This window comes from Odocoileus virginianus, chromosome 5, assembly GCF_023699985.2.
Source record: "Odocoileus virginianus isolate 20LAN1187 ecotype Illinois chromosome 5, Ovbor_1.2, whole genome shotgun sequence".
Lineage (NCBI taxonomy): Eukaryota > Metazoa > Chordata > Mammalia > Artiodactyla > Cervidae > Odocoileus > Odocoileus virginianus.
In genome coordinates this window covers 5626242-5639468 of record NC_069678.1, presented here as the reverse complement: position 1 = coordinate 5639468, position 13227 = coordinate 5626242, and the positions used below count along the sequence as shown (strand labels likewise).

Sequence of the window (13227 nt, the reverse complement as noted above, 5' to 3'; positions counted from 1 at the left end):
ATGGATGTGTACACACAGCTATATTTAAAATGGGTAACCAACAGGAACCTACTGTACGGCACGTGGAGCTGTTCCGTGTTACATGCAGCCTGGGCGGGAGGGGAGAATAGGTACATGTACATGTGTGACTGAGTCCCTTCGCTGTTCACTTGAAATTAACACAACATTGTTAATTGGCTCTACCCCTATGTAATATACAAAGTTTTCTTTTTTTTTTAAAGATATCCCTGTAATTCTTACATAGGAAATTACAAGGGTTTCAAGAGCTATGTTATAGGAACTATGGTTGAAAACCAAATATGTATTTCTTATTATAAATTGCAGTGTCACAGTCATAAATGGAATCATACAATATTTTTTCTTTTTGTTTGTTTCACTTAGCATAAGGTCAGAGTTCATCCATGTTGTAGCTTGCTAGAATTTCATTCCTTTTTAAGGCTGCATAATATTCCATTGGATGTATATACCACATTTTGTTTATCTGTTCATCTGTGAATGGACATTAGGGTTCATTCCACCTTTTGGGTGTTGTTACTAATATTGCTATGAACTTTAGCACACAAATACCCGTTTGAATCCCTGCTTTCAGTTCTTTTGTATATATACTCAGAATCACTGTATCATATGGTTTGTTTTTATTTAATTGCGAAGTCATGTCCAACTCTTCGCGACCTCGTGGACTCCGCCAGTCTCCTCTGCCCATGGGATTTCCCAGGCAAGAATATTAGAGTGTGTTACCAGTTCCTCCTCTGGGGAATCTTTCTGACCTAGGGATCAAACTCAAGTCTTCTGCACTGCAGGATTCCTTAGCACTGAGCCACCTGGGAAGCCCAATCATATTGTTATTGTGTGTATAGTTTTTCTAGGAAAATACTCAAGGGATTTAAAATCCATTAATTTATTGGAGAAAAGGGCCATTCATTTTTGGCCTCATATATGTCATATAGTATGTTAGGTGTCAGAGAAACGGAAACTAATGGCATACAGCTCTTCCCGTCTAGAAATGCAGGGACTTGGAGTGAAGGACATAGTCAACAGATGGGTAAGTAATTAGCTATTACATACTGTACTGTGTTCAGTGCTGTAACAGGATGTTTGTAGACTACTGTGGGAGCACATTACAGTAACAATTTCTGGGGTTTCTGAAGACAGAATCTCCTTGGGTGTTGTCCTGGATGGATGTTCTGTTGAATTCTGGTTGGCAGTGGTAATGCAGTGGAGAAATTCTAGTATACAAGTTTTTGTTGTACATTTGCTTTTTTTAAATAGCTAACTCCATCTATCCATCCTTTCTGTGACTTAAATGTCTCCCCTTTGTTTTTTTCTTCCTCTAGTGGTTTTTAATTGCCAACAGATCTTACAAAGTGAGCGCAGCAAGCTCTTTTTTCTTCAGTGGTGTGTTTGTGGGAGTTATCACTTTCGGTCAACTCTCTGATCGCTTCGGAAGGAAAAAAGTATATCTCACAGGTAATCTGTTAGTGTTCATGAAGCGAATAAGAGAAGTTATTTTCCTAAGGTTCCCAGAGAAATAGGAAGGAGACCATTTCCTTCCGTTTCTCAGGAAATTGCCATGTGGACCCAGAACTGATTTTTATTTCACTGGTGAGAGGCCACACTGCCTCTGGCCAAGCATTTTAAAACATACCTGAGGAAGGCCAGTTATTTGCATTATAAGCATTTCCTAGTGGTGCCTTCTACAATCTGTGAATTTTAATTCATGCCATGTTTCTGAGAAGAACAAAGATTGAGGCAGTTTGCTAGATCCATTTCCTTATATCCATTTCCTTATATCTTGTGTGTTGATTCATTTCAGTTGAGCGCCACAGGACTCAGCATCATCCACTTGACAAGCTGAGTACGAGCTAGGATTTTTCAATTTTCAGCATTATTGGGAATAGTTGAAAACTGCACATGAGGACAGAAATCAACTTGTAACAAAGAAAACCTCAGTTTTTCTTGATAATCTTTAAGAGAAACTGATTAAAAAAAAAAACCCATAGCTTAGAAAATTTAATTCACAAAGATTTATCTTTACAAATTAACACATATATTACATTCATCAAGTGTGTTGCATACTGTTCTTCTCTTTCTAGGTTTTGCTCTTGACATCTTGTTTGCTATCGCAAATGGCTTTTCCCCCTCATATGAGTTCTTTGCAATAACTCGCTTCCTGGTGGGCATGATGAACGGAGGGATGTCGCTGGTGGCCTTTGTCCTGCTGAACGAATGTGTGGGCACCGCCTACTGGGCACTCGCAGGTACTGCTTCAATCCACGCAGACTTGGAGATGGGGAGGGGCTCCAGAGATCTATGCAGGAACCAGTTTAGCCCTCGAGTCTAAAAATGCATCTAGACTGGAGGTGCTCTATCCAAATACTAGATTTACTTTCTTTATTTCTGGCTTTTTTTTTTTTTAATTTTTTGACCATATGGGCTCTTAGTTCCCTGAGCAGGGATCCAACCTGCATCCCCTGCCTTGGAAGCATAGTCTTCCATCATGGGACTGCCAGGGAAATCCCTAGATTTCCTTTCCTGAGTTCTGTGTGGCCTTGAATGAGTCATTAGTCATTTTATTTCTATTCCCCTGTTGGTAGTCTCCCCTGCGGCCTACAGATAGTGACCTTGTCCCTAAACTCACAGATTGCCTGAAGGTATTCGTTAACTGCTTTCTACCATAAAGTGAAAAATAGTGCAGAAGAAATACTAGAAACTCCTTTCTCAGTGCCTTGGTATTGTATTTTATTAAATCTTTGTCTCATAGGCTTTTTTACTGTTCTCTTCAAATCAGCAGGTAGTACTCTTGTAGTGTTTCTTTAGTGATGTTTAAGTTTCCAAATGGAGGCCATGTTCTGTATTGTTTTTAACCATCCCATCATCTTCTCGAGAACTATAAATGATTTTAAAAGCATCTTTGACTTCATGTCTTGGGAGGGCGATTGCACAAAGATTCTACTTTGTGGACTATAGGTTTGCAGTGAGAACTTTTGTTTTGCTTTCCATTCATTTAAAAGTTATTGAGTACTATAGATGTTCTTGTACTAATATGGGAACAAGTTGATTGTACAACTGTAGAAATGTGTCTGCATGAGGATGTAGGTGAGAGAGTGCCAGCTGCCATTTGCTGAGCATCTGTTATGTACCAGCAGCCAAGCTCCGCATCTGGCCTATGCCTCTAATCTTCCCAGAACCTACAAGTTAAGAATTTCTACCTTCATTTCACAAATGAGGATGCTTCACCACTGAAAATGTTGCAGGAAGGGAGAACCGGAGAACGCGCTCTTGTCTAACACTCAGAAGTGAGTTGTCGGAGGAGACACACATGCTGACAAAGCTAGAGACTTTATTGGGAAGGGGCGCCCGGGTGGAGAGCAGCAGAGTCAGGGAATCCAGGAGAACTGCTCGGCCATGTGGCTCGCAGTCTCGGTTTTATGGTGATGGGATTAGTTTCCGGGTTGTCTTTGGCCAGTCATTCTGACTCGGGGTCCTTCCTAGTGGCACGTGTATTGCTTAGCCAAAATGGATGCCAGTGAGAAGAATTCTGGGAGGTGGTCGGACACAAGATGTCTCCTTTTGACCTTTCCCAGATTCTTCTGGTTGGTGGTGGCTTGTTAGTTCCTTGTTCCTTACTAGGATCTCGTGTCATAAAATACTGCAGATGGTTACTGGTGCCTGGCCAGAGTGGGTGGTTTTGGTCAGTGTGTTCCACCTAACCAAAGGAGAGGTTGTGTGCCTGTTTTCACACAGCTCATGACTGACAGGGCCAGGATGATGCCAGGCCCATGTCATCCCACTTTTCCCTGAGGACTCCCCTCTTGTAGCTTCCATTTGTTGTTGTTTAGTCACTCAGTCGTGTCCGACTCTTGCGATCTCATGGACTGCAGCATGCCAGGTTTCCCTGTCCTTCACCATCTCTCAGAGTTTGCTCAAACTCATGTCCCTTGAGTCTGTGATGCCACCCAAGCATCTCATCACCTGTCGCTCCCTTCTCCTCCTGCCTTCAGTCTTTCCCAGTATCAGGATCTTTTCTAATGAGTCGGCTGTTCACATCAGGTGGTCAAAGTATTAGAGCTTCAGCTTCACCATCAGTCCTTCCAGTTAATATTCAGGGTGGATTTCCTTCAGGACTGACTGGTTTGATCTCCTTGCAGTCCAAGGGACTCTCAAGAGTCTTCTCCAACACCACAGTTCAAAAGCATCAGTTCTTCAGCACTCAGCCTTCTTTATGATCCAGCTCTCACATCCATACATGACTACTAGAAAAATCATAGCTCTGACTATACAGACCTTTGTTGGCAAAGTTATGTCTCTGCCTTTTAATATGCTGTCTGATTTGTCATAGCCTTTCTTCCAAGAAGCAAGCGTTTTTAATTTCATGGCTGCCATCATTGTCCTCGGTGATTTTGGAGCCCAAGAAAATAAAAGCTATCACTGTTTCCATTGTTTCCCCATTTACCTGCCATGAAGTGATGGGACTGGATCCCATGATCTTAGTTTTTTTGAATGTTTAGTTTTAAGCAAGCTTTTTCACTCTCCTCTTTCACCTTCATCAAGTGGCACTTTAGTTCTTCTTTGCTTTTTGCCATTAGGGTGTTGTCATGGGTCACCTCATATGAATACTGGTTGCTTGGCCTTTTTTTGTCACTGGTCATGTCTCCGGAGTTGGTAAAGAGCCCAGAGACAGGGGAGCCTGGTGGGCTGCTGTCTGTGGGGTCACACAGGGTCGGACATGACTGAAGCGACTTAGCAGCAGCAGCAATGTATTGAATTGGAAGACAGAGGCAAAATAAGCTCTGCTATATTCGTATGTCTACCAAACTGCTGTCCAAGCTGAAGGACACAGAGGGTTGGGCAAGTTAGAACTAAACTGGGGCGGAGGAGACCCCAGCTCCATTCTTGCAGGATAGACTTCTTGCCTGCCTCTTACACATCATGCTTCATGATTCACTTTGTCTATAATAGCTTTCAGAAAAGGCTTTAGAGATGGGCTTTTTTTTTTTTTTTCCCTAGCCCAGGTCCTAAGTTAGGATCAGTGAGAAAACATCCTTTGAGTCTTCAGTTTGCATTGAGACTTTTAAAGTCATTTTTGCAAGTAGTGGGTTCAGACTTGCTGGGACTTTGCCAGAAATGAGTGATGATGGTGTTCATGACCACTCACATTATCCAGGGGAAGACACAAAAGCACCCTCTCCTGGGGTTTTGGTTTCCCTGAGTCCAAAATTTTGCTCATGCAAAGCATCATGAGTACATGTTTTTCATGTTCCTGTCACATTCCTCTATTAAAATATTCACATTTGACTCTAGTTGTTCCATGAAGAAGATGCTTTCTTACAAGACATGTATATTTCCCCCATCCTACCAAGTTCTTTAGGATGATTCCTGTCCCATTGCTTATCTTCAGCAAAAAGAAAGACCTCTTGGTCTCTTGCTCCCTTTCAAGTTGCCTGAAGCCAGTGAAAAGATTTCTGTTAAAGCACTTTCTCCTTCTGTTCTTGTCCTTGAGGCTGAGTTAAAGTAAGGCTATTAAAATTTTTATAGCAAAGGGAAAGGGAGAAAGGGAAAAAAAACTGCAACTGTGGTACCAGATGGTTGCCAAATTCAATGTGAAATTCAGAAGGAGCTTGAGAGAGTACCTGGAAGGCCAGTGCACTTGACCTGCACCCAGGACAGAAATAAGTTTCTGCTCTTCCTAAAACTCTTTTGTGAGGAGCTTCCTCCTTCCCTCTCCCATGAGTAGTCTTCCCTGAAAGTTTTGTCCTTGACCTTTCTTTCCAGGCTGTTCTCTCCAGCACAATTAAAAAAAAAAAAAAAAAACACTTTAATTTTGTTTTTAGGTTTAGCTGATGAACAGTGTTGTGATAATTTCAAGTGAACAGCAAAGAGTCTCAGCCATACATATACATGTATCCATTCTCCCCCAAACTCCCCTCCCATCCAGGCTGCCACATAACATTGAGCAGCGTTCCATATGCTATATGGTACATCCCTATTGGTTTTCTGTTTTAAATGTAGCAGTGTATACTTGTCCATCCTAAACTCCCTAACTATCCCTCCCCTGCCAGCAGTCAGACATTTGTTCTGTAAGTCTGTGAGTCTCTTTATGTTTTGTAAGTAAGTCCATTTGTATCATTTCTTTTTAGATTCCACATATAAAGGATGTCATAAGATCTTTCTCCTCTATCTGACTGACTTCAGTCAGTATGATACTCTCTAGGTCCATCCATGTTGCTCTCCACGATTTTTTATACTCCTATAACTTCAGATACACTCAGACTGAAAGAAATTGAGGGGGAAAAACCTAAATGGTTAGCAATAGGGGAGTAATTGGAGGAATCCCATGGACAGAGGAGCCTGGCAGGCTATACAGTCCATGGGTTGCAAAGAGTCAGGCACTACTAAAGCATCTTAGCACAGCACGGCACCCTGATTGTTTAGCAGTTAAAAAAAAATTTTTTTTTGAAAAATTGTTCCTGATTACAAGTAAAATTTGCAGTATGTATAAGATACTAAATAAAGTACATATAACAAAGTATAAGTGCAAACTGAAAACATTCATTTTTAACCAGTTGCAGTGTAGTGCTTAACAAGAATAAGTATAATTGATTGAAAATTATTGAGAGTAGAAAAAGAGCAAATACTAAAGCTATGAAAAATGTCATATTAATATATTTATTTTTAATTTTATTATATAAATACCTTATATCAAAAGTTATTGATGTTCATTGTAAAAAAAAATCAGAAACATATAGACGTGAAACATAAAGAACACATAATAGTCCTGCTCACCCAAAGACCACAACTGTAAACAGATTGCTGTGTGTCTTTCCAGAGCTTCTCCTTTGCATATCTGTTCTGCAGCATTCATTTATTAAACAGACCTTGCCGTGGACCAGACACACTGCTTTTTAAAAAACTTTTCATGGGAATACAGTTGATTTACAATGTTGTGTTAGTTTTAGGTGGACAGCAACGTCAATCAGTTGTATGTGTTCATACATCCACTCCTTTCTTAGGTTCTTTTCCCATTAGGCCGTTGCGGAGGACTGAGTCAAGTTCCCTGTGCTGCACAGTAGGTCCTTGTTAGTTAGCTGTCGTCTGTCAATCCCAGTCTCTTAAGTTGGCCTTTCCCATTTATTATTTTTTTATTGGAATATAATTACTTTACGATGCTGTGTCAGTTTCTGTTATACAACTGAGTCAGCTGCATGTATAGATATATCCCTGCCCTCCCCCCCACCCCACACCCCACCCCTCTAGGTCATCACAGAGCACCAAGCTGAGCTCCCTGTGCTATATAGCAGCTTCCCACTAGCTATCCATTTTACACATGGTATGTATATATGTCAATGTTATCCAGATACTGCTTTTATAGACAGACACTTGGGATAAAAGAGTGAACATGCCCGGCCTGGGTGGGGGAAGGTCCTTGCTCTTATGGAGCTTATGTTTTAATCAGGAGAGGCATAACCAATACGAAGTAATTTCTGAAAACTTTAAGTGCAGTGAGGAAAATTAAACAGGATAACAGAGTAGGCAGTAAGTGCAGGGGACAGTTATATTAAATAGGGTAGTTAGAGAAAACTTTGATGTAGGTATTTAATCAAAGATGTGAATGATGCAGAAGACTTAGGGGGGGTGATTTTCTGAGCAAACATTCCAGGCAGATGGAGTGGCAAGAACCAGGCCCCTGAGGGCAGCAATGAGCTTCTCTGAGCACCTGAAAAGATGCAGTGTGGAGAGGCAGGAGAAGGCTGGGCTGAGATCAGACTGGACGGGCTGAGTGATGTAGGGTGCGTGATGGGCCAGATTAGGGATTTTTGTTTTTAAACTCAAAATGCAGTGAGTAGCCAGTGACTGAATTAAAGAGAGGAGCCATAGAATCTTACAGAAAGATTACTCTGGTAGGTGTATGCAGGATGGATCGTAGAGAAGCAAGAGCAGAAATTGAGGGGCCATTCAGGAGGCTGGTGCGGTTACCCCTGTGGAACCTGCAGATGTTTTACACCAGGTGGGAGCAGTGGAACAGGAGGAAAGAGCGTGCGTGGTGACCTGCTGAAGAATCTGCAGAGAAGGCAAGAGAAAAAGGAATCAAGGGGGCTTCGTGGCCTTCTGCTTGAAAGCTGGATGGGTCATTGGTGCTACTTATAAAAATGAAGTCATCACTGTACATTATATTCTCACCAGCTGAAATTTGGCTTTTAATAGTGCAAACTGACCAAGGGTTGCAGACTTGAAATTAATTAAAAATAAGCAGAAAAGAAATCTGAAAAATAGACATAAATAACCAAAAAGACCATGGATGCGTGTGTGTGTGCTCAGTTGTGTCTGACCCCATGGACTCTGCCAGGCTCCTCTGTCCATGGGATTTCCCAGGCAAGAAAACTGGAGTGGGTTGCCATTTCCTCCTCCAGGAGATCTTCCCAACCCAGGGATGGAACCCGAGTCTCCTGAGTCTCTTGCGTTGGCAGGCAGAGGTGATTTGAAATGTTCATTTTTTTAAATTAAATTTTTTAACCAAATAGCTTAGAGCATCTTTATCTCCTCACCTTATTCCTGTTGTCATTTCCGGGTATATGTGTGCAACTTCTGGCTGGGTATCACATACAGATGTCTCTTGACCCCTCAAATTAAAGGTATTGCTGTCTTTCACCTAAAATCTACATCCTTTTCTGGGACTTCTATCTATAGCCATGTCATCATGGTATTTAAGTCATGAAGCTAGAAACTTTGAATCCTTTCCTCCTGTTTACCATATCCAGCTGATAACCAGGTCTTTCTATGACAGAGATTCAACTGTGATGAGCTTAGATACAAAGGGGAATCATTTGGTTAACACAGCCAAACCAAGAAGAGCCAGGCCTTGGCAATGCTTAGAACCAGGAAGTTAGATGCGTCTCATTTCTGTTTCCCGTTGTCTCTGAGAAACTTCCCCTGCTCAGTCAGGGATGAGGCCCAGCAGGTCATTGGTTTCACGGCCAAGTTCAGTATTTGAAAATCCCGAAATACTGATAGGAGCTCTGATTGTCTCAGCTGGGGTCACCATGGGGGAACCACAATTGACATCTCCCCCTTGAACCGCAGGGATGAAATATGGGGAGGTCATCTTTCCAAAAAAAATGAAAGGATTCTTGGAGTTAGAAAGGAGTGCTAAGTAGGCAATAGTTTATAACAGACACTCACCAGAGGAGGCTTCCAGATGGCATATTTGGGGAGGTTAGTAGATAAAGGGGCTGTGCCCTTTTTACAATAGGACTGTATAGCTAACATTTGTATAGCATGCATTGTTTCATTTGAAACTGATGACTATACTTTTTGAGGTTGGTGTTATTATTTCCCTTTCATTTATGAGGAAACAGAGACTCAGATATTTAGTGATCTTCCCAAAATCACATGGCAGTGTATAGAAGAACTGGGGTCTGAACTTGGTCCTGCTGAAGTGGTCCCATCCTGTGGTCCTTTGTCTTTTTACCCATGTTGTTGTCAGTGGATACCGAGTACTCGGAACTGTTCTGAGCAATGACAGAAAGCCTTGTTCTTGGAAACCAGGTGCTTTTTGGTGCACTGTAATGAATCTGTAATAGCTATTGATTATCTAAGTTTCCAGGGAAATCACAGGGAATGGAAATCCCATTCCCTTACTTACCAGACCACATGCCCTGACTGGTTTTCTGTTGGTGCTGAACTTACTGTCACATTAGCCTTCCCTTCTGCATCCCCCTTTTCCTCACTCGGGCAGACAGCAAACAAGTCGTTGTGTTTTGTTATAGGCTGATAATCTGTGGACAGCAATAAGAGAAATGTTTGTCTTGCAGAATTGTTGTAGAAAATTCCTGTAACAAAGTCGTGTTTCTGTGGGATGCCCACAGGAGCCCGCCTTTCCCTAGAAGGGTGACGGGGACAGGAACGGTACCAAGTGCAGGCTGTCCAGTCAGACCAGGGGACAGCGTCTCCTGGTTGGGCCACATGCAGCCCCATGTCTTAGACCACAGCACCTAACTTTCTCTGAGCTATTTCCTTCCTTTGTAGATAGCTAATAGTGGTACTGGCTTTATAGGGCAATGTTTAAAAAGTCTAATACTTAACAGATAGTAGCTATTATATAAATAAATAGTGATAGACTTACTTTGCTACTAATAGTAGCAGTTATAGAAAGCATGTCAGAGGTACAGAATTTGCAAGTATACTGGGCAGCACAGTGGGTTTGTACTCATTCGTTATTTATTTCAAAAGTCACAGGATCCTTAACAACCCCATGGTTAATGTTTTTACTGTCAGTGTGCTGACAGCACTTCATGCTTTGTGGAACTTACATTCTACTTGGAAGAGAAAGACGAGAATATAAATATATATAAATAAATATAAAATGTCAGGTATCTGGTGGTGGTAAATGGGGAAGGACAGTATGGAGAACTGGGGAGTAAGCTGTGATTCAAGATAAGGATTTCAGGGACAGCCTCTGTGATGGAGATGCAGCCCCACCACTGCCATAGTCTCAGGACCTAAAAACCTCCCACCACGCAGCAAACAATATTTCCAAACCTCAGCCACAAGTTCAGGCAGATGTCAGTGTAACATCAACGCAGAAAGCACTTGGGCAGCCCTTAAAATTTATCTTGACCACGTGTGGTTTGTATTTTTCATCCATCCTTCCTTCTTACCCACTGATTTCCTGGCCTCTCTTCTGGTTTTATCATCTGATCCTTGATGATACCTATGTAGGTTTTTCTTTCTGCTGACATCTCACAAAGAAAGGGTTGGTTCCATGACCTGGGTTGGAAATGGGGTTTCAGATGGTTCTTTCTCCAGTAACAAGTCTCTTTTCCTGAATTAGGGTCAATTGGTGGCCTCTTCTTCGCAGTCGGCATCGCCCAATATGCCCTGTTGGGATACTTCATCCGTTCCTGGAGGACCCTAGCCATACTGGTTAACCTGCAGGGAACAGTGGTCTTTCTCTTATCTTTGTAAGTAGTTTTTCCTCTTAGACTTTTAATTTAATAAGCAGAAGGAATGTCTTAAGAGGATGCGGGTCAATGAGCAGCATTATTCCCTTTCAGGAGTTTGCCTGAACTGACTTTGGTGAAGAACTAAATTCCGCAAGCGCTCCAATGCTTGGCAGCTCCTGGGAAGAGAGATGCTTAATTAATTCAGAATGCAGGTATCCCTTGTTTAAAGTAACCTCTCAACCTCTGCATTTTAACCTTCAAATTCTCAAGGGAGGGTACCAGTTTCTTTTTTAACCTAATGCCTTAAGCTTAAAAATCTTCAGGCTGGATCAGATCACGTACTAGGGGTGTGACTGAAGTCTAATATTATAGACCAGTCTATGCACATTGAATATATAGTGATACCTCCTCATTCCACAGATGACTGTCATCTCAGGGCCTCTAAAGGTGGACGTAGGAAGATGCTCAGATATGGGAGAAATCGTTAGAGTGCATGGATTCAAAGCGGTACAAGGATGATGCCCTGGTCAAGGCAAGATATCACACCATGCTTCTCTTAAGGCTATAAGATGAGCCACCAGCTTAGGCCTGTTTCTCCGGAAGTTTTACTGTGCTCATGGAGGGTTTTCTCCCCCCAGATAACAGACCTTTAATCCTAAACACCAACATCTTTGGGATAAATAAATTTTTCAACCAGTGGTGCCAGCTTTCTTCTCTGCTGTAAAGTGAGATACCTGTAATAGTATTTTCATTGAGGTAGCAATTCGATTTAGTAATTCTTTATATAAGTTCTACTAATTGAGATTTGGTGGGGATTGAGCTGAAATCTGTTTTCATTCTGTCTTTGAAATTAGGAGAATTATTAAGTGCAGAAATGAATATAGTAGAAATAGTTAACCTGTATTTATTGATGCTGTTGTTTAGTCTTTAAGTCATATCTGATTCTTTTGCAACCTCATGAACTGTAGCCCGCCAGGCTTTTCTGTCCATGGGATTTCCCAGGCAAGAATGCTAGAGTGGGTTGCCATTTCCTTCTCCAGGGAGTCTTCCCTACCCAGGGATCGAACCCATGTCTCCTGCTTAACAGGCAGATTCTTTACCACTGAGCCTCCAGGGAAGCCCCCAACCTATATTAGAAAGGTAAAATTTATGAAATGCATTCAGTTATGTGAACTAGAGTGAGACAATTTTATTAGAAAAGAAAGCTAGCCGTATTTTATTATATATTGTAAATTTTTGGGAAAAAAACGAATTCCTTGAAGTAATAAGCATTCTTGTTCATATTAGTAAATAAATGAATTTTATTTTTTTATTTTTTATTTTATTTTTCCAATTATTTTTATTAGTTGGAGGCTAATTACTTTACATCATTGCAGTGGTTTTTGTCATACATTGAAATGAATTAGCCATGGATTTACATGTATTCCCCATCCCGGTCCCCCCTCCCACCTCCCTCTCCACCCGATCCCTCTGGGTCTTCCCAGTGCACCAGGCCCGAGCACTTGTCTCATGCACCCAACCTGGGCTGGTGATCTGTTTCACCCTAGATAATATCCATGTTTCGATGCTGTTCTCTTGAAACATCCCACCCTCGCCTTCTCCCAGAGTCCACAAGTCTGTTCTATACATCTGAGTCTCTTTTTCTGTTTTGCATATAGGGTTATCCTTACCATCTTTCTAAAGTCCATATATATGTGTTAGTATACTGTAATGGTCTTTATCTTTCTGGCTTACTTCGCTCTGTATAATGGGCTCCACTTTCATCCATCTCATTAGAACTGATTCAAATGAATTCTTTTTAATGGCTGAGTAATATTCCATGGTGTATATGTACCACAGCTTCCTCATCCATTCGTCTGCTGATGGGCATCTGGGTTGCTTCCATGTCCTGGCTATTATAAACAATGCTGCGATGAACATTGGGCTGCACGTGTCTCTTTCAGATCTGGTTTCCTCGGTGTGTGTGCCCAGAAGTGGGATTGCTGGGTCATATGGCAGTTCTATTTCCAGCTTTTTAAGAAATCTCCACACTGTTTTCCATAGTGGCTGTACTAATTTACATTCCCACCAACAGTGTAAGAGGGTTCCCTTTTCTCCACACCCTCTCCAACATTTATTGCTTGTAGACTTTTGGATAGCAGCCATCCTGACTGGCGTGTAATGGTACCTCATTGTGGTTTTGATTTGCATTTCTCTGATAATGAGTGATGTTGAGCATCTTTTCATGTGTTTGTTAGCCATCCATATGTCTTCCTTGGAGAAATGTCTGTTTAGTTCTTTGGCCCAT

At 41.6% G+C, this 13227-nt stretch overlaps 1 protein-coding gene across 5 annotated transcripts in view; it reads left to right on the top strand.

The window, feature by feature from the left end:
* SLC22A15 (solute carrier family 22 member 15) overlaps window positions 1–13227 on the top strand; it is a 98409-nt gene that overhangs the window by 47766 nt on the left and 37416 nt on the right. For all 5 annotated transcript variants that reach the window (XR_011487636.1, XM_070467246.1, XM_020891969.2 and 2 more), the window contains exons 3-5: window positions 1335–1467; window positions 2094–2258; window positions 10829–10958. Coding sequence is in view for 4 of the 5 variants with exons in the window: in XM_070467246.1 (XP_070323347.1) it covers window positions 1335–1467; window positions 2094–2258; window positions 10829–10958 (428 nt within the window). In the remaining variant the exon portion in view is untranslated. The remainder of the gene's footprint in view (window positions 1–1334; window positions 1468–2093; window positions 2259–10828; window positions 10959–13227) is intronic.